The following is a 23,604-nucleotide window of genomic DNA, read 5'->3' as shown; positions in this document are numbered from 1 at the left end:
AAAACATGGGTAAATGCGCATCCCCGCGCATTTACCCGTGTTTTTAAAGCTAGTGGAAAAGGGGTATTACTGTGGGGGTAAAACAGCCCCAGCACCAATAGGGGTAGGGGTGGGTGGTGGGTGACATATAAAAATGCATAATTTTCGGCCATAACTCTGGAATGCCTGGATAAATTTACACCAAACTTGGTACACATATGACTTACACTCTGGAAAGAAATACTGTGGGGGTAAGAAACCCCTAGCACCCCTAGGGGTGGGGGTGGGAATGGGGTTACTTGTAAAAATCCATAGTTTTTGTGCATAACTCTGGAATGCCTGGAGCAATTTACACCAAACTTAGTACACATTTGTCTTACAATCTAGGGGTGGGGGTGGGGAGGGGGTGACTTGTAAAAATCTATAGTTTTCGGCTGGAGCAATTTACACAGAAGCGCACATGGGTAGGAGCAGAAGCACCCACGTGTATGGGCACAGGCACCCATGGGTAGGGGCAGAGGCACACATGGATAGGGGCAGAGGTGCCCACGTGTAAGGGCAGAGGCACACATGGGTAGGGGCAGAGACACCCACAGGTAAGGATAGAGGCACCCACGGGTAGGGGCAGAGGCACACATGGGTAGGGTCAGAGGCACACATGGGTAGGGGCAGAGGCACCCACAGGTAAGGATAGAGGCACCCACGGGTAGGGGCAGAGGCACCCACAGATAGGGGCAGAGGCACACATGGGTAGGGGCAGAGGCACCCACAAGTAAGGATAGAGGCACACCCAGGTAGGGGCAGAGGCACACATGGGTAGAGGCATAGGCATACGGGTAGGGGCAGAGGCACCTACGGGTAAGGGCAGATGCACACATGGGTGGGGGCAAAGGCATACTTTAGTGTTAAAGCAAAGCAAGGAGACCTAGGGCCCTTTGACATAGAGTCAGCCTGCAAACCTTATATATTTAACATACAGCGGGCGGAGCTTGGCCTGTTGTCCCAGCATGTACAGCGGATTATTCTCCCCAGCACCAGCATTTTGACAGCATCAATCCAGGAAAGCCCAGAGGTGTGGCCTGACAAAGATTGGCGTTATTCTTTACATTCCGTAGCGAAGCTAAAATATATATATATCTTTCTATCTATCATAGGGGCGGAATTTAATTACCCGCAATCCATTTTCACTGTAAAAAAATCGCAGTTACTCACTTTTCCAATAATATAGGGTAACATGTTTAATGGGTATAAGCAACTCCATAATTATGAGTGTACTGTAAAACAAGTACAATGCACCACAGTCTAATGCTTGTGATTACTTAAGTGGCCAATGCAGAAACAAGGTCTAATGTGAGGAACAATTAAATACTTATCACTAAGATGAAGTGGTGAGATATTATCACTATTCAGTAGCAGCTTAAAGGTTTAATATTATAAAATGAGTTCATTACTGGTAGGCCCTACATATCCTACTAGGGCTCAAGCACTTCGTATTATTAAAGACATACACATGCACGGGTCTACTATGCTTGACCAGCTATGGGGATCCCTGTGCCCAGCATACTTGCGGTATGCCGACAGAGGGGTGAGCGCAAAAGAGCCCCTTGCGGGCACGGTGGTGCGCTATGCATGACACATTATTTATTCTCCCTCCAGGGGTGTCGTGGACACCAGCCCTGGTATGCTGACCACCGGTACCCCGACAGCTGGAATATCGAGTGCCACCCCACATGCACACATTCAGTTATCTTGCATACACTTGCATACACTTTATTCACCCGTTGGTGAAAGGAGCACAAATGGAACAAAACAAATAGGGATCATTGACGTAAACAAAGAGTAATATACTCTGAACCCCACGGTGGGAATGATGGGGCTTGGACAATACAAGCAGCATCCATACTCTGACATGTATTTCCTACCCTCCAGCATTTCCCTCTTTATAAACGTTACACTTGAGGAAAAAGGGGCGTGGCCAGCACTGATTGTTTAAAGCTATTCCTGGGGGCAGCCGGTGCTGACAGGTTAACTTCAGAGAACCACGGAGGGAGTCGCCTGCCACTGAGTAGCACTGCGGAATTCTGTGTCCCCACAGAGCTACTATAGAATCCCGACACTGCACCTGATCAAGTAGAAATGGCACGGCCCCTGTTTGGTCGGTACAGACCACAAAAAAAGGGGTTCAGTATCGGCCAAAACAATACAGTTGGAGGGTGTGGTATTTATCTATAGATCATGAGAATCTGCTGCTTGTTTAGACTTTGGAACTGCTCATTCTTGTTCCAAGCTTCATTTGTGCTTTTCCCTTTAATGTGCCACTCTTACGTTCAATCAACTGATGCTAAATGATCACCGTACACTGTTTTTGACAAGAAAGGTAGTCATTAATGTATTCTATGCATGTACAGCTGATCAGCATTGCTGAAATACTGGACACTTTAAGTATGAAAATGGCATATTTTGCTTGTTGTATTACTAAATGTGTGAGTGTGTGTGTATATGTGAGAGGGTGCGGCTGCGGTGCTTGTGGTGCCTGCTGCCGTGCAGGTGTAGACTCGGTACTCACCAGGCGCCGCTCTCTCTCACCTTCAGGTACCGGAACCCCCAACGGACCTGGAAATCTTCACTCGGATCCGGACACGGCGATTCCCTCTCGGAGCTGACCGACGACCGAGCTGAGGAGAGAATGGTTTACATTAAAGGGGGTATCGACCCTGCTTCCACTGGAACAGGGGATACCCCAGGGGTGACCGCGACCTTCACCGGTTGGGTGAATGGTCATCACCGGCACAAAGCCTCAGCCACCCAGATTTCACACACTCGCACTTTCGCACGTAGTGTGATGAAAAGGATTCTCACGTCCGTGAGCAATCCCGACTCCGGCGCTCGGGGACAGACAAGGGACAAACGTACACGGATGCTACTCACCGTCACAAGTCTTGCACTCCGATCTTCTCCACTTACAGGTCCCTGTAAGGAGGCAAAGAGAAACAGCCGTGCAGGGCCTAACTCTACCCTAGTGTCACACCCTATACTAAATACAACGGCAGAGCCCTCAAACGAGCTCTGTGGGTGTGGTGCAACAAAACTATGCAAACACAGACAATTTGCCCTGCACGGTAACAACATACATCACAATATCAGAATGCAAGATCACACGGTGTTGTCCCTTTAAATCCCTACCTGCCGCTGGAAGGGGGTGGGTGCCACACGGCCTGCCCACCTAAACACCTCCGGGTGGCCCGAGCCTAGTGCCACCTTTATTCACCTTGGGGGGGGGGTACTTACTCGCTGGGCCTAGCGCCCCCTGACTGCGCTCAGGCCGGAGGCCTGACTTCGCCCACGGGCCTAGCGCCCGCCTAACTTGCTGCACGTTGGGTGACCTGGGCCTTGTGCCCAGGGTCACCTTGATACTCCCTAATTGGCCAAAATACACTAGGGCCTAATGCCCTCTATTGCCCACAGGCCTATTGCCTGATTTGCCCCTCGGGCCTAACGCCCGTCCCTGGTGGTCGAGGGAGGAAGAGGGGAGGGGGTGAAGGTTGCCTCACCGAGGCCTCACCTGATCCACGGGGTCTCCGGCACTCTCTTCTGCCGCTGACCCGTCCTGGCCAGCGGCGCCGCCGTCTCTCCTCCGCGTCCAGCCGCCGCTGGACATCTTCCTCCTGCAGGCCGACGTCTTCCGGCCTCTTCAGCGGCCACCGGAGCTCTTCTCCCCACGGCCGCCGTCTTCTTCGTCCACGCCGTCTTGGCTCCCCGTCCGGCTCTTCTTCTCTCCTCCGCGCGGCGTCTTCTTTCCTCTTCGCGCTCTTCCGCGCGCGCGGTCTCCCTTCTCGGTCCCGCCCGGCGTCTGACGTCAGACGCCGGGGGCGGGGCCTATGACGCGGCGAGCGCCGATTGGCTCGCCGCGTCTCTCCCTGATTGGCCGCCGCTCCGGGAGCCGCGATTGGCTCCCGGAGGGCGCCAACATTCAAACCCCTCTGCAGCCTCTGGTCCGGTGCAGGGTAAAGGGTAATCCCTGCACCGGACACCACCCGCCGCCGCCACGCACCCAGCGCTGCCGATGTGCCCGTAGGGCACATCTCTACATTCCCCCCCCCTTTCTCCTTTGTAGTCCCTACAAAGGTCTCCACGACGTCCATTGTCCGCGGGTCAGGGAACTCCGAGGTCCCTCCGGCGAGGTTGTGTTCAAGGGTCCAGCCCGGACAGGCTGTGACCCCACATCCTTCCACCTCCAGCTCCGGGTTCCTCTTCTTCGTTCCTCCTGACCTCCATCGGTGGATCCTCTGGGGAAGTGGCATCTCCCCACGGTCGCTTAACGTGGGCCACCAAGGGGAATCTTCCTCCACGGGGACAGCAGGCCCCCACTCTTGGCCTTCCAGATCGTCTGGGACATTGTCCCTGTCTTCAGGGCGTGGTACCGACCACCACCCAACAGCGGAATCCTCCGGGGCATCCATTTCCTCCCGGGCAACAGCCATCATATGTCGAATTTCCTCGTGGGGCATCTCCAAAGGTCCTGTGTCTTCCTCTGGAACGGGTCCTCCCACAGCATCACGATCCTCTCCCCGTACGTCCGTCCAACTCTGTACTTCCGGCAGGTATTCTTGCTCCAGGACTATCTCCTCCTCTTCACGGAGGGCATTCAACTGGGAGCATGACTCCACTCGATCCTGCCAGTCACTCTCGACGGCGCTTCCGATGCCAGAGTCGTCCTCCATCTGTTCTGGGAGGGATTCGTCGGCGGACAGCTCACCGTAGTCTGAGTCCTCCTCCGATATCTGGACTGGGGTATTACTTTCCTCCTCAGCGTACTTCTTTGCTTCCGCTGGCACCTCTGCTTCCTCAGCGTACTCCTTCGCTTCCGCTGGCATCGTTACTTCCTCAGCGTACTCCTTTGCTTCCGCTGGCATCTCTAGGTACCCAGGACACACCTGTTCCGCACGTCCTGGTCGTGGACGGTTCCATCGCGGGGAGATTCCGGACGTCTCCGTCACTGGGTCTTCACGCTTTTCTTCGCAGCGTGATCTCTTCACCTCCCAGTCGTCCACCTCCGCCTCATGCGGGAAAGGATTCTGCCTTACTGGGGTCACTTTCCTGGGACAGAGTAGGTCCGCGGCATCTTCCCAGGGGCACTCACTGGCCGCATGTCCTGGTCGCCGACACTTCCAACAAGGGAGGGCCACTGCCACCTTCTCCAAGACGGGTTCCTGGTCCACCTCCTTCACTGGGGAATCTTCACCCGTTGATTCCGGCTCAGAGGAAATGGGCACCTGCGAACTAACTTCAAGCAAGGCCTTCCGCTCCATTTCCCTGGTTTCCTCCTCCCATCTCTGGGCGCGACCATCCGCAATCATCCGGTCTTCATTCCACGGACAATCGGGAAGCGCATGTCCTCTCGCCTCGCAGAGCGCACACACAGGCTCTGCAGCCACCCGGTCCCAAAGCTGCTGACGAGACTCCGTCATCTGCTTCACCGTGGCCTCGTAGTCCGTCCTGTCTTCCGTCCATGGACATTCCAGGAGCCGATGTCGGGGATCTCCACAGCTTTCACACCGGGAATCAACCTCGTCTTCGCTCAACTCTTCATCCCAAGGACAACTGTTGTGCTCATGCCCGTAGTTTCCGCAGAGCAAACATCGGGACTCCTTCTTCACTTGGCCCTGCTGACGTCTTCGGTCCGCTTCCTGGACCACCTTCTTTGGGGACGTCTCTCGCCAAGTGCACTCGCTGGCAAAGTGCCCTGTTTGCCGACATCTCTTGCAGGGCGTCACAGCGGCCTTCTGGCGCCCCTTCTCCCGGCGCTCTTCTTTTCCACGCTGGACCGACCGCTGCACCATCTTCAGGATGTCTGCCCCAGACACCGTCACCCAGTCGCTCTGGTCCGCACACATCCGGGGGTGAGTCTTCTCCGGAGCCGTCCGCAGGGAGGTCTTCTTGGTGGCGTTCCACATCGTGTCCGTGATCCGGTCTCTTTTATCCTGCCGACTACGCCAAGTGTGAGAGGGTGCGGCTGCGGTGCTTGTGGTGCCTGGTGCCGTGCAGGTGTAGACTCGGTACTCACCAGGCGCCGCTCTCTCTCACCTTCAGGTACCGGAACCCTCAACGGACCTGGAAATCTTCACTCGTATCCGGACACGGCGATTCCCTCTCGGAGCTGACCGACGACCGAGCTGAGGAGAGAATGGTTTACATTAAAGGGGGTATCGACCCTGCTTCCCCTGGAACAGGGGATACCCCAGGGGTGACCGCGACCTTCACCGGTTGGGTGAATGGTCATCACCGGCACAAAGCCTCAGCCACCCAGATTTCACACACTCGCGCTTTCGCACATAGTGTGATGAAAAGGATTCTCACGTCCGTGAGCAATCCCGACTCCGGCGCTCGGGGACAGACAAGGGACAAACGTACACGGATGCTACTCACCGTCACAAGTCTTGCACTCCGATCTTCTCCACTTACAGGTCCCTGTAAGGAGGCAAAGAGAAACAGCCGTGCAGGGCCTAACTCTACCCTAGTGTCACACCCTATACTAAATACAACGGCAGAGCCCTCAAACTAGCTCTGTGGGTGTGGTGCAACAAAACTATGCAAACACAGACAATTTGCCCTGCACGGTAACAACATACATCACAATATCAGAATGCAAGATCACACGGTGTTGTCCCTTTAAATCCCTACCTGCCGCTGGAAGGGGGTGGGTGCCACACGGCCTGCCCACCTAAACACCTCCGGGTGGCCCGAGCCTAGTGCCACCTTTATTCACCTTGGGGGGAGGGGTACTTACTCGCTGGGCCTAGCGCCCCCTGACTGCGCTCAGGCCGGAGGCCTGACTTCGCCCACGGGCCTAGCGCCCGCCTAACTTGCTGCACGTTGGGTGACCTGGGCCTTGTGCCCAGGGTCACCTTGATACTCCCTAATTGGCCAAAATACACTAGGGCCTAATGCCCTCTATTGCCCACAGGCCTATTGCCTGATTTGCCTCTCGGGCCTAACGCCCGTCCCTGGTGGTCGAGGGAGGAAGAGGGGAGGGGGTGAAGGTTGCCTCACCGAGGCCTCACCTGATCCACGGGGTCTCCGGCACTCTCTTCTGCCGCTGACCCGTCCTGGCCAGCGGCGCCGCCGTCTCTCCTCCGCGTCCAGCCGCCGCTGGACATCTTCCTCCTGCAGGCCGACGTCTTCCGGCCTCTTCAGCGGCCTCCGGAGCTCTTCTCCCCACGGCCGCCGTCTTCTTCGTCCACGCCATCTTGGCTCCCCGTCCGGCTCTTCTTCTCTCCTCCGCGCGGCGTCTTCTTTCCTCTTCGCGCTCTTCCGCGCGCGCGGTCTCCCTTCTCGGTCCCGCCCGGCGTCTGACGTCAGACGCCGGGGGCTATGACGCGGCGAGCGCCGATTGGCTCGCCGCGTCTCTCCCTCTCCCGGAGGGCGCCAACATTCAAACCCCTCTGCAGCCTCTGGTCCGGTGCAGGGTAAAGGGTAATCCCTGCACCGGACACCACCCACCGCCGCCACGCACCCAGCGCTGCCGATGTGCCCGTAGGGCACATCTCTACATATATATATATATATATATATATATATATATATATATATATATATATATATATATATATATATATACCCTCCAACTGTACCTTTTTGGCAGGTACATTACCTTTTATATATGGTCTGTACCTATTTTTGACTCTCCATTTTCCCCCTGAAAGTATAGGAAAAGGGAGTGACCACGCCCCCTTTACATGTGGCCACGCTCCTTTTCCTAATTTGTTTTATGTGTAAAATGTTGGAGGGTATGTATATATACAATATATATATATATATATATATATATACACACACACTGTATATATAAAATAAATAATATCTAGTAATATGTTAAGAGTAAGATCTATACCAATGTATATCTAAAGCTGTATTAACATCATGTCACTGTTTTAGTTCATTCTTAAGCTCACACATATTTGATCCCTGGCTGAACGGGCCAGCGATTGTATAGGTGCGTTCCCAGCTATAGAAGTTTAGTTAAGGTAGTAATATAGGTATGGTAAGTAAGTAGCAAATGAAAAGCAATAAATAGTCTTTAAATAATGTATAGTAAATTTCTGATGTGTCACCTAAGGGAGTTTCTGATTAACATTAATAATAAATGACTTAATATTTTAAATGCATTCATAGGAGGAGTAACATTGAATACAGAAATATTTTTTGTTTCTTGGTGAACCTTTGATGAGTAAATGGAAGGTTTATGCCAAGAGTGACTATAGAAACGTTAGTATATATTCAGAGCTTGTTCACACCTATCATGGTTAATGTGCTTTGAAAACTGCATTCAAAATAAGATGAATGGTTTCTTATGGGTACATTTCCCCTCTATTCTAAAACTGAATACTATTTTTGGCACTGTTGACTTGTGTAATCTATTTCTAATGCTTTAATACACATTAGCAATCGATTAGTTGGTATAGGTAGATCACATTGAATTGAAATATCTAAACACACATCTCTAAAATGCACCTGAAGAGCACTCATTTTCATGCATTTCCTAAAATACATATTTAAGAACGAGGCCTCAAAGTTTAGGAGAAGTAGATGAGGAGCTTATCACCTATTGTACTACTTTTTCTAGTATCAATTTATTTTGATACAGGTGTTTAACACTATGGGGCCATTCCTAATCCCCGTAAAGGGTGTGAGTTGCTGTTACAGCGGCGTGGAAACACCATCACCGGCACCCATACTTGCACCCCTTGCAGCCCCTTCTAGTGTCGGACTTGCACATATTTGCTCACAGGCCCTGCGGGGCTGTGAACAAAAATCCGCAAATCGGCAGTACCATAAGTGTGACATACAGCCACACTTACACCTGCAAATTCTTCCTGGGTTTCATGATTTTATGAAGCCATTTGCCATTCCAGAGAAAAGCATTCAAGCTTTTTATTAAGTTGAGCAGACAAGTTTTTCCATTTAAATTACTGCTGGTGAAAGGGGGTAGAGAGATACCAGGACAGAGGGAAGTGATGTACTGTGCCTGACACACACAGCTGTCACTTGCAGTGGAATGTCAGCAGATACCAGCGGCACTTTCACATACCCAAGATCAAATGACAAACACCTATTTATCGACAATTAAGGGGTGAATTCAATTATAGTGGGAACTGCCGTCTTGTTGGAAAGGCAGCAGTTTCCAACTTTTTTAGGTCAAATCGTGATTCGACCTATTCAATGGGGCTGCCGTTTTCGTCAATTCCAACTTGTCGGAAAACACGTGGATCGGCGGATTAGCCGCAGATCCACGTGTTTTGTCGGATTTAGTGACTAAATCCTACAGATTTTAGCCGCGTTTCCTACAATGTTAATCCGACTTTAAAAAAAGTCGGATTGGCATTGTCGGTAACGACCAAAACCAGTAGGACTTGGCTGCTAATTGAATAGTTGGAGAGGATCCGACAGCAATTGAATACACCCCTAAGCGGTAAATGTTCAGACACAATTTACTAGAATTAACCCTTTAACTTATTCTACAGTATGAATAGAAAGGCCACAACACTGACCTGGATACTATAAACATTTGACTGTGTAAAGGTCCATATAACATTAATACATTTTATTAACATTTTAATTATGTGGTTATTTGTGTTAATACACCATTGCTATAAAAGTCTACAATATACATCATGTCTCTTATGAGGTTGTCATCATGTCAACATGAGAATGTCAACAGGGTCATGGTGTTGACATTATGTTTCAACATTGTTATAATTGACCTTTTGACTACATCCCATGTAAAATTATGCAAATGTTATTACAGAAAAAAATACTTTACAACAAAATTTTGATCATTTCATGCTGTAAAAATAGTATGTTAAGTCCTAACATAAGCATTTGCACAGAGTGTGGTGGATTGTATTGTATAAATATGATCTGAGATGGGTGTAGGATCAGTTAAGCCACATTCAGGAGAAGAACTACATCGTATAGTGGTTCAGTTTCTTCTAAGGTTGATCTAACGTAATCTTCAAAATGACAATCATAATAACTAAACAACTTAACATAGCTGAAAACCTTTTTAGTTCTAGCTACTTAGAATGTAGACTACAGTATGGGAACTTAAATAAAGCAATTTGTTTTGTCTTAGTCTCCAGGTAAATTGGATAACACTGTTGTTCAACAGTTCGTGTATAAGGACGAAAATATTCTCACTGTAGAGGAAAATATGGCAGGTAAAAATAATGTCTTTATGAATGGACTTAATGGAGATAAGCACCTAGGACCAGCACAAGTACCAGAAAAAGCAGGCAGGCGAAGCATCAATTTGAAGCCTGTTAGGATCCCTACAAAGAGACAGAACTCCCCAGAACCTAAAAAAGTTCCAGAAAGTGAGTCTTCAGAAAATAAGCTTAATGAGCAGACTGAGTGCAAGTCTCCAGGACCGGTAGACGATGCCAAACAGTGGCCAACTGCAGAGGAGAAAATGCCAACGGACAATACAGAGAGTTCTGTCCCAGATAATACGGCGGAACAAGTTCTGAAAACTACTGAAGTCAAGAATGAAAAGCCTGAAGAAAACAAGGAACAAACAAACAGCCAAGATAATGACGTGTTAGCCCAAGGTATTGAGGAACAGCATACAACACCAAAAAAGGTAAGATATGATTACTTTTTCTTTGTGGAGATATGGGATTACAATTCACTTGATTACATAAAGATATTTTATTAAAGGTTGGCCTCAGTCATAAATGATGAATGTCTCATATTGGTAACAAAAACTGGTGCAGAGAAAATGCAAATGACCTATATATTGGGTGAGCAAATGGTCTTCATTGTAACATCTGCAAATTCAGTAAGCGTGTTGCGTTAAAGTGACCGTAGCTTCAAGTGGCATCTGTTGCTTTATTTCTATAGCATATTATGTAACATTAAACAAACATCATAACATTAAACAAACACAAGTAATGGGTTTAATACCAACAAGAAAGAATCATCGTTTTTATTAGTATTGCTTCATTACTGGCTCTAGCAGTGTCAATGTTGTACATTTCTAACTCTCTATTTTGTTTGTAAGCTTGTAATGAATGTAACGTTGAACTAGAATACATTTGTTTATTGACTACTATTTTTCTATTTTTTTATTACACACTACAGTATGTTTTATTCTGGAAAGACTAAAAAAACTAAGCGTTGGATGAGAATTTAAGACAGTGGAATTGTAAATTCTCAAACTGGACAGTGTTGTTTTTTATGGACTATAGCTAATTATTCTACCTAGATAGGTATACTAGAAAATATTAACTTTCTTTTTTCATTATGCTACTCGGGGCAGGATGTACTAAAGCCTAAAATGCGGTAAAACCCCCCAAAAATCCAGCTTTCGGGGTGTTTACTGCATTTCTATATGTACCTATATATACATATACATACTATATATACATATATATACATATACATACTATGGTCTAGAAGAATCACCTATGGTACTGTGCCTCTCTCTCAGTCATAACGTAGGCATTATTTAAATTAGCAGAGTATGAAGTAAACTGTACATTGTAATGCCCAGAAAATGTCAATATATGTTATTGTAGCCCTGCTTTATTGGCTCAAAATACACAGAAAATTATACCATAATGGCAAATTAACTTCTGTCCATATTACTTGCAGAAAGTAAAATGTAAATAGAAACCCAGCAACGGTACCTCATCTTGCCCCTGTCCACCCTGGACAAGAATCTGGTGCTTCAGTAAAGCCCCGTACACACTGGGCCATATGAACGATTTGAACTGTGAACGACTTGAACTATGAATGAGTTCCCTTGAACTTCCCGTTGTCCCTGATAGACAAAATTGTGCATATACACTAAGCATTTTTTTTATGATCAAAGGAAAAATAAGATTTTACTTACCGGTAAATCTATTTCTCGTAGTCCGTAGTGGATGCTGGGGACTCCGTAAGGACCATGGGGAATAGACGGGCTCCGCAGGAGACATGGGCACTTTAAGAAAGAATTTAGATTCTGGTGTGCTCTGGCTCCTCCCTCTATGTCCCTCCTCCAGACCTCAGTTAGAGAAACTGTGCCCGGAAGAGCTGACAGTACAAGGAAAGGATTTTGGAAATCCAGGGCAAGACTCATACCAGCCACACCAATCACACCGTATAACTTGTGATAACTTTACCCAGTTAACAGTATGAACAACAACAAAGCATCAGTTCAACCCTGATGCAACAATAACATAGCTCTTATTGCAGCAATAACTATATACAAGTATTGCAGAAGAAGTCCGCACTTGGGACGGGCGCCCAGCATCCACTACGGACTACGAGAAATAGATTTACCGGTAAGTAAAATCTTATTTTCTCTAACGTCCTAGTGGATGCTGGGGACTCCGTAAGGACCATGGGGATTATACCAAAGCTCCCAAATGGGCGGGAGAGTACGGATGACTCTGCAGCACCGATTGAGCAAACAATAGGTCCTCATCAGCCAGGGTATCAAACTTGTAGAACTTCGCAAAAGTGTTTGAACCTGACCAAGTAGCAACTCGGCATAGTTGTAATGCCGAGACCCCTCGGGCAGCCGCCCAAGAAGAGCCCACCTTCCTAGTGGAATGGGCTTTAACTGATTTAGGCAGCGGCAATCCAGCCGCAGAATGAGCCTGCTGAATCGTGTTACAGATCCAGTGAGCAATAGTTTGCTTTGAAGCAGGAGCACCCAGCTTGTTGGATGCATACAGGATAAACAGTGACTCCGTTTTCCTGACTCTAGCCGTTCTGGCTACATAAACCTTCAAAGCCCTGACCACATCCAGTAACTCGGAATCCTCCAAGTCACGAGTAGCCACAGGCACCACAATAGGTTGGTTCATATGAAAAGATGACACCACTTTTGGCAGAAATTGTGGACTGGTCCGCAATTCTGCTCTATCTATATGGAAAACCAGATAGGGGCTTTTATGTGACAAAGCCGCTAAATCTGACACACGCCTAGCCGAAGCCAAGGCTAATAGCATGACCACCTTCCACGTGAGATATTTTAACTCCACCGTTTTAAGTGGTTCAAACCAGTGTGATTTCAGTAAACTTAACACCACGTTAAGATCCCAAGGTGCCACTGGAGGCACAAAAGGAGGCTGAATATGCAGCACTCCCTTTACAACGTCTGAACTTCTGGTAGAGAAGCCAACTCTTTTTGAAAGAAAATGGATAGGGCCGAAATCTGGACCTTAATGGAGCCCAATTTTAGGCCCAAATTCACTCCTGACTGTAGAAAGTGAAGGAAACGGCCCAGCTGGAATTCCTCTGTAGGAGCATTCCTGGCCTCACACCAAGAAACATATTTTCGCCATATACGGTGATAATGTTTAGCTGTCACGTCCTTCCTAGCCTTTATCAGCGTAGGAATGACCTCGTCCGGAATGCCCTTTTCTGCTAGGATCCGACGTTCAACCGCCATGCCATCAAACGCAGCCGCGGTAAGTCTTGGAACAGACAGGGCCCCTGTTGCAACAGGTCCTGTCTTAGAGGAAGAGGCCACGGGTCCTCTGTGAGCATTTCTTGCAGATCTGGATACCAGGTCCTTCGTGGCCAATCTGGAACAATGAGGATTGTTCTCACTCCTCCTTTCCTTATTATCCTCAGCACCTTGGGAATGAGAGGAAGAGGAGGAAATACATAGACCGACTGGAGCACCCACGGTGTCACCAGGGCGTCTACCGCTATTGCCTGAGGGTCTCTTGACCTGGCGCAATATGTAGTTTTTTGTTGAGGCGGGATGCCATCATGTCCACCTGTGGCAGTTCCCACCGATATGTGATCTGTGTGAAGACTTCCTGATGAAGTCCCCACTCTCCTGGGTGGAGGTCGTGTCTGCTGAGGAAGTCTGCTTCCCAGTTGTCCACTCCCGGGATGAACACTGCTGACAGAGCGCTTACGTGATTCTCCGCCCAGCGAAGAATTCTGGTGGCTTCTGCCATCGCCACTCTGCTCCTTGTGCCGCCTTGGCGGTTCACCTGAGCCACTGCGGTGATGTTGTCTGACTGAATCAGAACCAGTTGGTCGCGAAGCAAGTGCTCCGCTTGACGTATGACGTTGTATACGGCCCTTAGTTCCAGGATGTTGATGTGAAGGCAAGTCTCTTGACTTGACCACAGACCTTGGAAATTTCTTCCCTGTGTGACTGCTCCCCACCCTCAGAGGCTAGCGTCAGTGGTCACCAGGACCCAGTCCTGAATTCCGAATCTGCGTCCCTCTAGAAGGTGAGAACTCTGCAGCCACCACAGGAGTGACACCCTGGCCCTGGGGGACAGGGTGATTAACCGATGCATCTGAAGATGTGATCCGGACCACTTGTCCAGTAAGTCCCATTGGAAGGTCCTCGCATGGAACCTGCCGAAGGGAATGGCCTCGTATGATGCCACCATCCTTCCCAGGACTCGAGTGCAGTGATGCACTGACACCTGTTTTGGTTTTAATAGATTCCTGACCAGTGTCATGAGCTCCTGAGCTCTCTATATCGGGAGATAAACCCTTCCAGAGAAAGTGATAAGCTGTTCAGCAACTGCTCTCTTGATCTCGCTTTTATGAGGAGATCATCCAAGTACGGGATAATTGTGACACCTTGCTTCCGCAGGAGCACCATCATTTCCGCCATTACCTTGGTGAATATTCTCGGGGCCGTGGAGAGACCAAACGGCAGCGTCTGAAATTGGTAATGACAATCCTGTACCGCAAATCTGAGGTACGCCTGATGAGGTGGATAAATGGGAACATGAAGGTATGCATCCTTTATGTCCAGAGACACCATAAAATCTCCCCCTTTCAGGCTTGCGATGACCGCTCTTAGCGATTCCATCTTGAACTTGAACCTTTTCAGGTATATGTTCAGGGATTTTAAATTCAATATGGGTCTGACCGAACCATCCGGTTTCGGGACTACAACATGGTCGAATAATAACCCCCTCCTTGTTGAAGGAGGGGAACCTTGACCACCACCTGTTGAAGATACAATTTGTGAATTGCAGTTAACGCTATTTCCCTCTCGTGGGGGGAAGCCGGCAGGGCCGCCGGTGAGGGGGCATCTCCTCAAAGTCCAGCTTGTATCCCTGAGACACAATATCTATTGCCCAGGGATCCAACAGGGAGTGAACCCACTTGTGGCTGAACTTACAAAGACGTGCCCCCACCGGGCCTAGCTCCGCCTGTGGAGCCCCAGCGACATGCGGTGGATTTTGTAGAGGCCGGGGAGGACTTCTGTTCCTGGGAACTAGCTGTATTGTGCAGCTTCTTTCCTCTGCCCCTGCCTCTGGCAAGAAAAGATGCACCTCGGACTTTCTTGTTTCTTTGTGTTCGAAAGGCTGCATTTGATAATGTCGTGCTTTCCTAGGCTGTGCAGGAATATAAGGCAAAATATCAGAATTACCAGCTATAGCTGTGGAGACCAGGTCCGAGATCCCTTCTCCACACAATCCTCAGCCTTCCATATGCCTCTTAAGTCGGCATCACCTGTCCATTGCATATTCTACAGGACACGTCAAGCAGAAATCGACATAGCGTTGACTCTAGAACCCAGTAGACTAATGTCTCTTTGGGCATGTTTTATATATATATCTCTTAAGACAGCATCTTTAATATATATATCTCTATATATACATATATATATATATATATATATATATATATATATATACATACTAGGGTCTCAATCTCTGCTGATAAGGTACCTGTCCACGCTACTACAGCGCTATAAACCCATGCCGACACAATCGCCGGTCTGAGTAGTGTACCAGAATGTGCACATTATCTGCAGGATCCCTGAGGATAGCTGTTAAGTCAGGGCTACCTTTTGGGCAAACGTGACACCCTAGGGGAAGATTCCCATTGTATCCTGGCCCTAGTAGGGAAAGGATACTCCCTGAGAATTCTTTGTGGGAAACTGCAGTCTCTTGTCTGGAGATTCCCGCTCTTTTTCATCATGAGAGGAGGGAAATTTACCTCAGTTTTCTTCCCCTTAAACATGTGTACCCTTGTGTCAGGGACAGATGAGTCATCAGTGATATGCAAATCATCTTTTATTACAATAATCATATAGTGAATACTTTTCTGCCATTTTGGCTGTAACTTTGCATTATCGTAGTCGACACTGGAGTCAGACTCTGTGTCGATATCAGTGTCTATTATTTTGGATAGTGATCATTGAGAGACTCTGAAGGTCTCTGCGACATAGGGACAGACATGGGTAGATTCCCTGTCTGTTCTCTAATCTTTTGTGCAATAAATTCACCTTAGCACTTACTTACACATATCCAAACAGGTGTCGGCGTTGTCGACGGAGACACCCTCACACACACATTTGCTCCATCTCCTCCTTAGGGGAGCCTTTTACCTCAGACATGTCAACACACATGTACCGACACACCACACACTCAGGGAATGCTCATCTGAAGACAATTCCCCCATAAGGCCCTTTGGAGAGACAGAGAGAGAGTATGCCAGCACACACCCCAGCCCTATTAACCCAGGAATAACACAGTAACTTAATGTTAACACATTAGCTGTTGTTTATATTGATTTTTGCGCCTAATTATGTGCCCCCCCTCTCTTTTTACCCTCTTCTACCGTGTAACTGCAGGGGAGAGGCTGGGGAGCTTCCTCTCAGCGGTGCTGTGGAGAAAAGACATGGCGCTGGTGAGTGCTGAGGAAGAAGCCCCGCCCCCTCGACGGCGGGCTTCTGTCCCGCTGAAATATACACTTACTTGGCGGGGGCTCATACATATATACAGTGCCCAACTGTATATATGCTAAACTTTTGCCAAAGAGGTCCCAATTGCTGCCCAGGGCGCCCCCCCCCCCCCCCCCCCCCCTGCGCCCTGCACCCTGCACCCTTACAGTGACCGGAGTATGTGAGGTGTGTGTGGGAGCAATGGCGCACAGCTGCAGTGCTGTGCGCTACCTCAGTGAAGACAGGAGTCTTCTGCCGCCGATTTCGAAGTCTTCTTGCTTCTTATGCTCACCCGGCTTCTGTCTTCCGGCTCTGCGAGGGGGACAGCGGCGCGGCTCTGGGATCGGACGACGAGGGTGAGATCCTGTGTACGATCCCTCTGGAGCTAATGGTGTCCAGTAGCCTAAGAAGCAGGACCTATCTTCAGAGAGTAGGGCTGCTTCTCTAACCTCAGTCCCACGATGCAGGGAGTCTGTTGCCAGCAGAGCTCCCTGAAAATAAAAAACCTAACAAAATACTTTCTTACAGCAAGCTCAGGAGAGCTCACTGAACAGCACCCAGCTCGTCCGGGCACAGATTCAAACTGAGGTCTGGAGGAGGGACATAGAGGGAGGAGCCAGAGCACACCAGAATCTAAATTCTTTCTTAAAGTGCCCATGTCTCCTGCGGAGCCCGTCTATTCCCCATGGTCCTTACGGAGTCCCCAGCATCCACTAGGACGTTAGAAAAACAGGATTTGAAAGATATCTTTTGGTTTCAGCCTAATTTAAATACTGGGCAGCCACTATAGGGGCAAGTGGGCATCCGCCCCAGAAACATTGGTGGCCAGTGGGAGCATGTTATAATAATAAAACATGTGCCCATTGGCGCCAGTGTAATGTGATTACTATTTGGCTTGCAAACATTGGTGGCCAGTGGACATCCCCCCAGAAACATTGGTGGCCAGTGGGCATCACATTGGTGAGTGTGGGCATCACATTGGTGGGCAGTGTACTCAACGATTTTTAACAGTCCGTTCAGCAGCAGAAACTCGTTGCTCCTTTCAGCTCTGTTCAGTGCCCGGGAAATGGCTTGGCTGACGTATATCATTCATATTGTTCATGCATACACACTGTACGATAATGACTATCAATATGAACGACATAGGCAAAATTGAGCTGACTGTACAGTTGACTGAAGACCACATTAAAGGATCAGTGGGTACGCACATGGTTCATCGTTCAAGAGTACACACTGGACGATATGAACGACAGATCTTTAAAAAAACATCTTTATTGTTCATATTGTACATTCATATCATCCGGTGTGTATGGGGCTTAAGTGAGGCATAAGTACTGCAAGCAGACTTGCACCTAAACCCCAAAGAAAAGCAAAACAGACCCCTACAAATGAATTCTGATGCTTGACCTAGAGCAAATGTCATTGTTATGATGACCCATATTGTCTCTAGTCATATATGTACATTACAAAATGTACATGTATTATCACAGATCTTATCACTAACATACAGTACTACTCAGATGAAGGAGATTGCCACATGTTTGAGACCGACAGATACAGTAGTATGCAGATACATTAGATATGAGATAGATAGATAGATAGATAGATAGATAGATACAGATGTGAGACAGATACAGTATCTGCAGAAATGGATTTACCGCTAGGCAACCAAAGCAGCCGCCTAGGGCACGACGGGTTCCAGGGGCCCCGGCCAGTGCCAAATTGCCTAGCAGTAAATTTGCCACTGCTCCCCCGCCTCCGCTTCTGTTAATCCTTCCACCCTCTCACTGTATGCTGCGGCTGCGGTCCATGGAGGATGCGGGGAATTGGGTGCGGAGCAGGGCCGGATTCAGGTGGGGGGGCGAACAGGGTGAATGCCCCCCCAACATAGCCATAGCCATGCCCACTTACATGACGGTGAACAGGGCATCTATAGTGCATAGGCGCAGCACAAAGAGGAACTGCTAGAGTTTGGTCGCCCTGAGGATGACAGCGGCCACTGCCACAAGTCCTGCAGCGGCATGAGGAAGTGCCCGAGGTAGCGGGGCAAGCTGTCCGTGGCGCCCAGTGGGGAGAAAGAGCAAGATGAGCAGTTCCTGACGCTGCTGTTCAGGCAGGGGCTGTGTGCTGGCAGCTGCTCCATCCCGGACCCGGTCACCGTGGGAGATGGGGGGGAAGCCGCTTCGGGTGGCAGCGATCCAGTGCAGCAGTGATCTCCGTTCGCTGGCATCACTCATCTTCCTCCCCTGATTCCCCCACTGTCAGCGCCTGAAGCAGCTAGCACAGCCCGGCATCTTTCACCTGAAGGTGGGTCCTTCATAGTGGCAACATCCCCCTCCCCAGCATCTGGCTACCCATACCAATCCTCAGCATCGCCAGCCCCATAGACATGGACGGGGTAAGTACTTGCTCCCTGCACTGCTGGGGCCACCAGAGGTGGGGGCTGCTGTCAGGTGACAGCGTGTGGCTGCACTAACATGCCCCCCATCCTCCGTGTCCCTGGGGTCACCATCCCGATCTGCCATCATCACATGCTGTCACCCCCACCTTGTGCATTGTGTGCCACCCATCCATGTTGTAGTAGTTACATGTTCCCGGTGTGTTCTGTAGTGCATTAATGGACAGTTGGGACAGGAAGTGGGAGGAGTAATAAGTGGTGGGGGAGGAGTCAGGATTAATTAATAAACTCCCCCCCCAAAAGAAAAGTCTAGACCTGCCCCTGGTCCGGAGCGGGTTGTGGGCACAGTCAGAGGTGCATAATACAGCAGCAATCATCCTCCATTCCCCCCCGTTGCCTGCATTTTTGGACGGATCCAGGGGCGGTCATGTCCCCCCTGTCATTCCTGACACTTAAAAAAAAAAACCTTAGCCAAATCCAAGCGCTACTGAGCCACCAAGCTTGTTTCGTCAATTGTTTTTTCTATAAACGTACGTATAATACCATGCCGCTCCCAATGGGGCAGTACTGCTCCGCCCACCACAAAAAAAACACCTTTAAGATAAATAATTATCCAGGGAGCGCAATCAACTATTTATTGCAATAAAAATAAAAAATTAATTAACAACATATTATGCACACATGTATGAAAAAATATAAGAGCAACAATAAATAACCAGTGTTCTATTCCTCAGTCTCCAGCGGAAACAATAAGTGATCTCAATATATTTGAGATACTCGTTAGTCCATAAAGTTCTTAAGTACGGACTTATTAAGGTTATATTTCTCTCATGGGCATAGTTTAGTACTCTTACAGTCTTTTAGTCCATAAATTTGTGCACTATGGGGGTTATTCCGAGATGATTGCACGTACCAACTTTTTGCTGCTCGTGCGATCAACTAGACGCCGCCTATGGGGGAGTGTATTTTAGCATAGCAGGGCTGCTATCGCTTGTGCAGCCCTGCTATGCTAAAAAAGTTTTGTGCAGAACAAGACCAGCCCTGCAGTTACTTACCCTGTTCGATGGATCCAGCGATGAAGGTCCCGGAATTGACCCGGAATTGACGTCAGACAACCGCCCTCCAAACGCCTGGACACGCCTGTGTCCGGATCTGCACGCCCGGAAAATGGTGAGTATCCACCCCGGAACGCCTCCCCGCTGTCAATCTTCTTGAGATTGCGCTAGCGATCACTTTCTTCTGGTCGTTGCTTGGCGACGGCTGTCGCTGGGCAACGACGTGCGTGCGCATTGCGGATACCGCGCATGCGCATTTCCGGCCAGTTCGCACCGCAGCGATGAACCGCAGCTGGTGGTGCTGCATGCAGCTAACAATTTATAAATTCTATACAAATATTCTGTAATACATGTATCCGTACACTACCATTAGTGTTAGTAATGTGTATATATATATATATATATATATATACACAGTATATACATACTGGGGCCACACCCACTCTGGGGGGGAGGGGGGGGGGGCGGGAAGTTATTGTACCCGGACCCAGGATTTCTCTTGGCAGCCCTGCTTGTACAGTGCCCTAGTAATTGGTAATAACATAGAATATCTATAAAGGAAATGCACTAAGAGAGGCACAGTTCTGCTGATAGCTACAATGCATTATAGGAAGTGGCACTGCTTCTACACAAAGAACACCTCATTGATATACAGGTTGAGTATCCCTTATCCAAAATGCTCGGGACCAGAGGAATTTTGGATATGGGATTTTTCCGTATTTTGGAATAATTGCATACCATAATGAGATATTATGGTGATGGGACCTAAATCTAAGCACAGAATGCATTTATGTCACATATACACCTTATACACACAGTAATTTTAGCCAATATTTTTTATAACTTTGTACATTAAACAAAGTGTTTGTACATTCACACAATTCATTTATGTTTCATATACACCATATGCACACAGCCTGAAGGTCATTTAATACAATATTTTTAATAACTTTGAGTATTAAACAAAGTTTGTGTACATTGAACCATCAAAAAACAAAAGTTTCACTATCTCAGTCTCACTCAAAAAAGTCCGTATTTCGGAATATTCCGTATTTCGGAATATTTGGATATGGGATACTCAACATGTATTATATTTTCTAGTAGATTTATATGATATTACAAGTACAGTTTGTCCTCTGTCCAGTGTATAGCTGAAAACGAAAAGCGACTCTCTATGTATTTCATCCTGGTAAAATAATTTATAAATACATATTTAAGTTACCAATACATAATTTAAGTTAAAATAGAGACAAATGGGAGGAAATGTGTTAATGTTCTACTTTTCACCATTTTTACGATCTTCATAAGAATGCTTTTAATGCTCTTTGTCCTCTCGAATATCCCTAGAAAAACAAAATGATAAAATAACTCCAACTGAGTAATGCAGAATAAAAATGTTCCATTCCAGCCACTTAATAATGCATGACTGTAGCGGAATTATTTGTTTTACAGTCTTTCCTGGTCTTGCTTCAGCATCTACTAGATTATACCTTAATTAAGGCTCTGTCCACAGGTGCCAGAAGATGTGTGGTATGAGACGGAGCAAGTCTGGTTCGTTCACAAAGAAGGCTTCACACTGGGTATGTGATGTAGGGGGTTGGGGGAGGGGGGGTTGGTCTTTGTCATGGCATTTTATTCACATGCATACAGCCTGCTCCTCTTACTGTGGCCAGTGCTACCATTCAGAGTCATAACTAGACATTTTGGCTCCCCGTGCTGGAAAGAGAATTGGTGCCCGCACCCCACCATATTTAAACAGGGACAGTGCGCACAGCAGGCACGTATCAAAAATAAAGAGGCATGGCTTCATGGGGAAGGGGTGTGGCTACAGAATAGTACCAATTCACATTACACGCACAGTAGTGTTCATTGTGTGTGTGTCAGGGATGTGCAGTCTGTCATTAGTGGTTAAAATAATACAAAGAAGATACTTATGACACATATTCTGTGTCATAAGTATCTGCTTTGTATTATACTAGACTTTTTTACATTAAAGTTGGCTTTGGGAGGCACCGATAGTGTGCCTCCCGGTGACAATAGGAAAGGTGCAGGAGCGGGGGGCAGGGCCAAGCCATGGGCAGTAATTAAAAGCCCATTCAAAATAACATGGAAAGCGGCACTTGTATAAGTGCCTCGGTGACAGGGGCGTGCTTTCACTGCACATGGAAGCACGCCCCTGTCACTCAGCCAGATATGATTGGACAGTGGATCTGTCACTGGATACAGCTGTCCAGTGATGGATCCGCGGTCATCACTGGGTGGGCAGCAGAATTGCGGCGGTGGTGCGGGTGTGAGCGGCAGCGGGACCTGGCGGGGATGGCTGGCATGACGGCAGGACTGGATCCTCTTGCATCCAGTCCCTGCCTGTCATTTTGCAGAGTTCGGCAGTGGAGCCAGTGGCGTAACTACTGCCCCCGCAGCCCTCGCGGTGGCTTGGGGGCGAGGGGCTGCGGGGGCGCCGCCACTGATTTAGAGCAGATTGACATGCGGACGAACGTCCGCATGTCAATCTGTTGTCACTAGCCCCCCGCTGTGAAGTAGGGACACGGAGGGCACAGCGTGCGCCTCTCCTGTGGAGCGGCTCCAGTTTTAAAAAAATGGCGCTGTTAGCATCATTTTTGAAATCTAAGATGGCTATTGCGAGCTGAACACGGTTCGCCGCATCATCTCCCCACCCCTCGGGGCTGGCTTATAGAAGCCAGCGCGAAGCGGCGGCTGTCAGTCCGCCGGCGGGGAGGGAGCGTGCAAGAGCTCCCGAAGCCCTGGGAGGCGGCGGCCATGCAAAAGAGCTGCCCGAAGTCTGACGCCTACCAGGTGAAGACCGAAGATGTCTGGAAGCCCTGGGGAGGTGGAGGCCATGCAAAAGAGCTGTCCAAAGGCCGCCGCCCACCCAGGTGAAGAGAGAAGTCACTGGGAAGCCCTGGGGAGGCGGCGGCCCCCCCAGGTGAAGAGAGAAGAATTCAGAAGTCCTGGGGAGGTGGCGGCCATGCAAAAGAGCTGTTCAAAAGGCCGCCACCCCCCAGGTGAAGACCGAAGACACCTGGAAGCCCTGGGGAGGCAGTGCACATGCAAAAGAGCTGTTCAAAGGCCGCCGCCCCCCAAACACATGGACACGCCTGCGTTTTTCCAACCAATCCCAGAAAATGGTCAGTTACCACCCACAAACTGCTTCTTGGATTTTTCCCACAAACCCATCGCCGAGCGGCGATCCGCTTTGTACCTGTACGATGTGCCTGCGCATTGCGATGCATACGCATGTGCAGTTCTGACCTGATCGCAGCGCTGCAAAAAACGCTAGCGAGCGATCAGGTCTGATTTACCCCCTAAATTTGGCCGGTTGTCAATAAAGTTTGTTTAAAAAAAATCTGCTGCAGCTGCACAGGACAAGGCTCTGGAGACTGTTTGAGTCTGTGCTTGGGGAAGGGGTTACGACACTTTTGACTCTACTCGACCGGGTTAGTTTTAGT

At 48.7% G+C, this 23,604-nt stretch overlaps 1 protein-coding gene across 6 annotated transcripts in view; it reads left to right on the top strand.

Moving 5' to 3' along the window:
* MYO18B (myosin XVIIIB) overlaps positions 1–23,604 on the top strand; it is a 1,127,577-nt gene that overhangs the window by 132,987 nt on the left and 970,986 nt on the right. For all 6 annotated transcript variants that reach the window (XM_063913212.1, XM_063913213.1, XM_063913208.1 and 3 more), the window contains exons 5-6: positions 10,112–10,618; positions 21,651–21,717. In XM_063913212.1, the coding sequence (XP_063769282.1) occupies positions 10,112–10,618; positions 21,651–21,717 (574 nt within the window). The remainder of the gene's footprint in view (positions 1–10,111; positions 10,619–21,650; positions 21,718–23,604) is intronic.

Source organism: Pseudophryne corroboree, chromosome 1, assembly GCF_028390025.1.
Source record: "Pseudophryne corroboree isolate aPseCor3 chromosome 1, aPseCor3.hap2, whole genome shotgun sequence".
Lineage (NCBI taxonomy): Eukaryota > Metazoa > Chordata > Amphibia > Anura > Myobatrachidae > Pseudophryne > Pseudophryne corroboree.
This window is presented reverse-complemented; position numbering and strand designations above follow the sequence as displayed.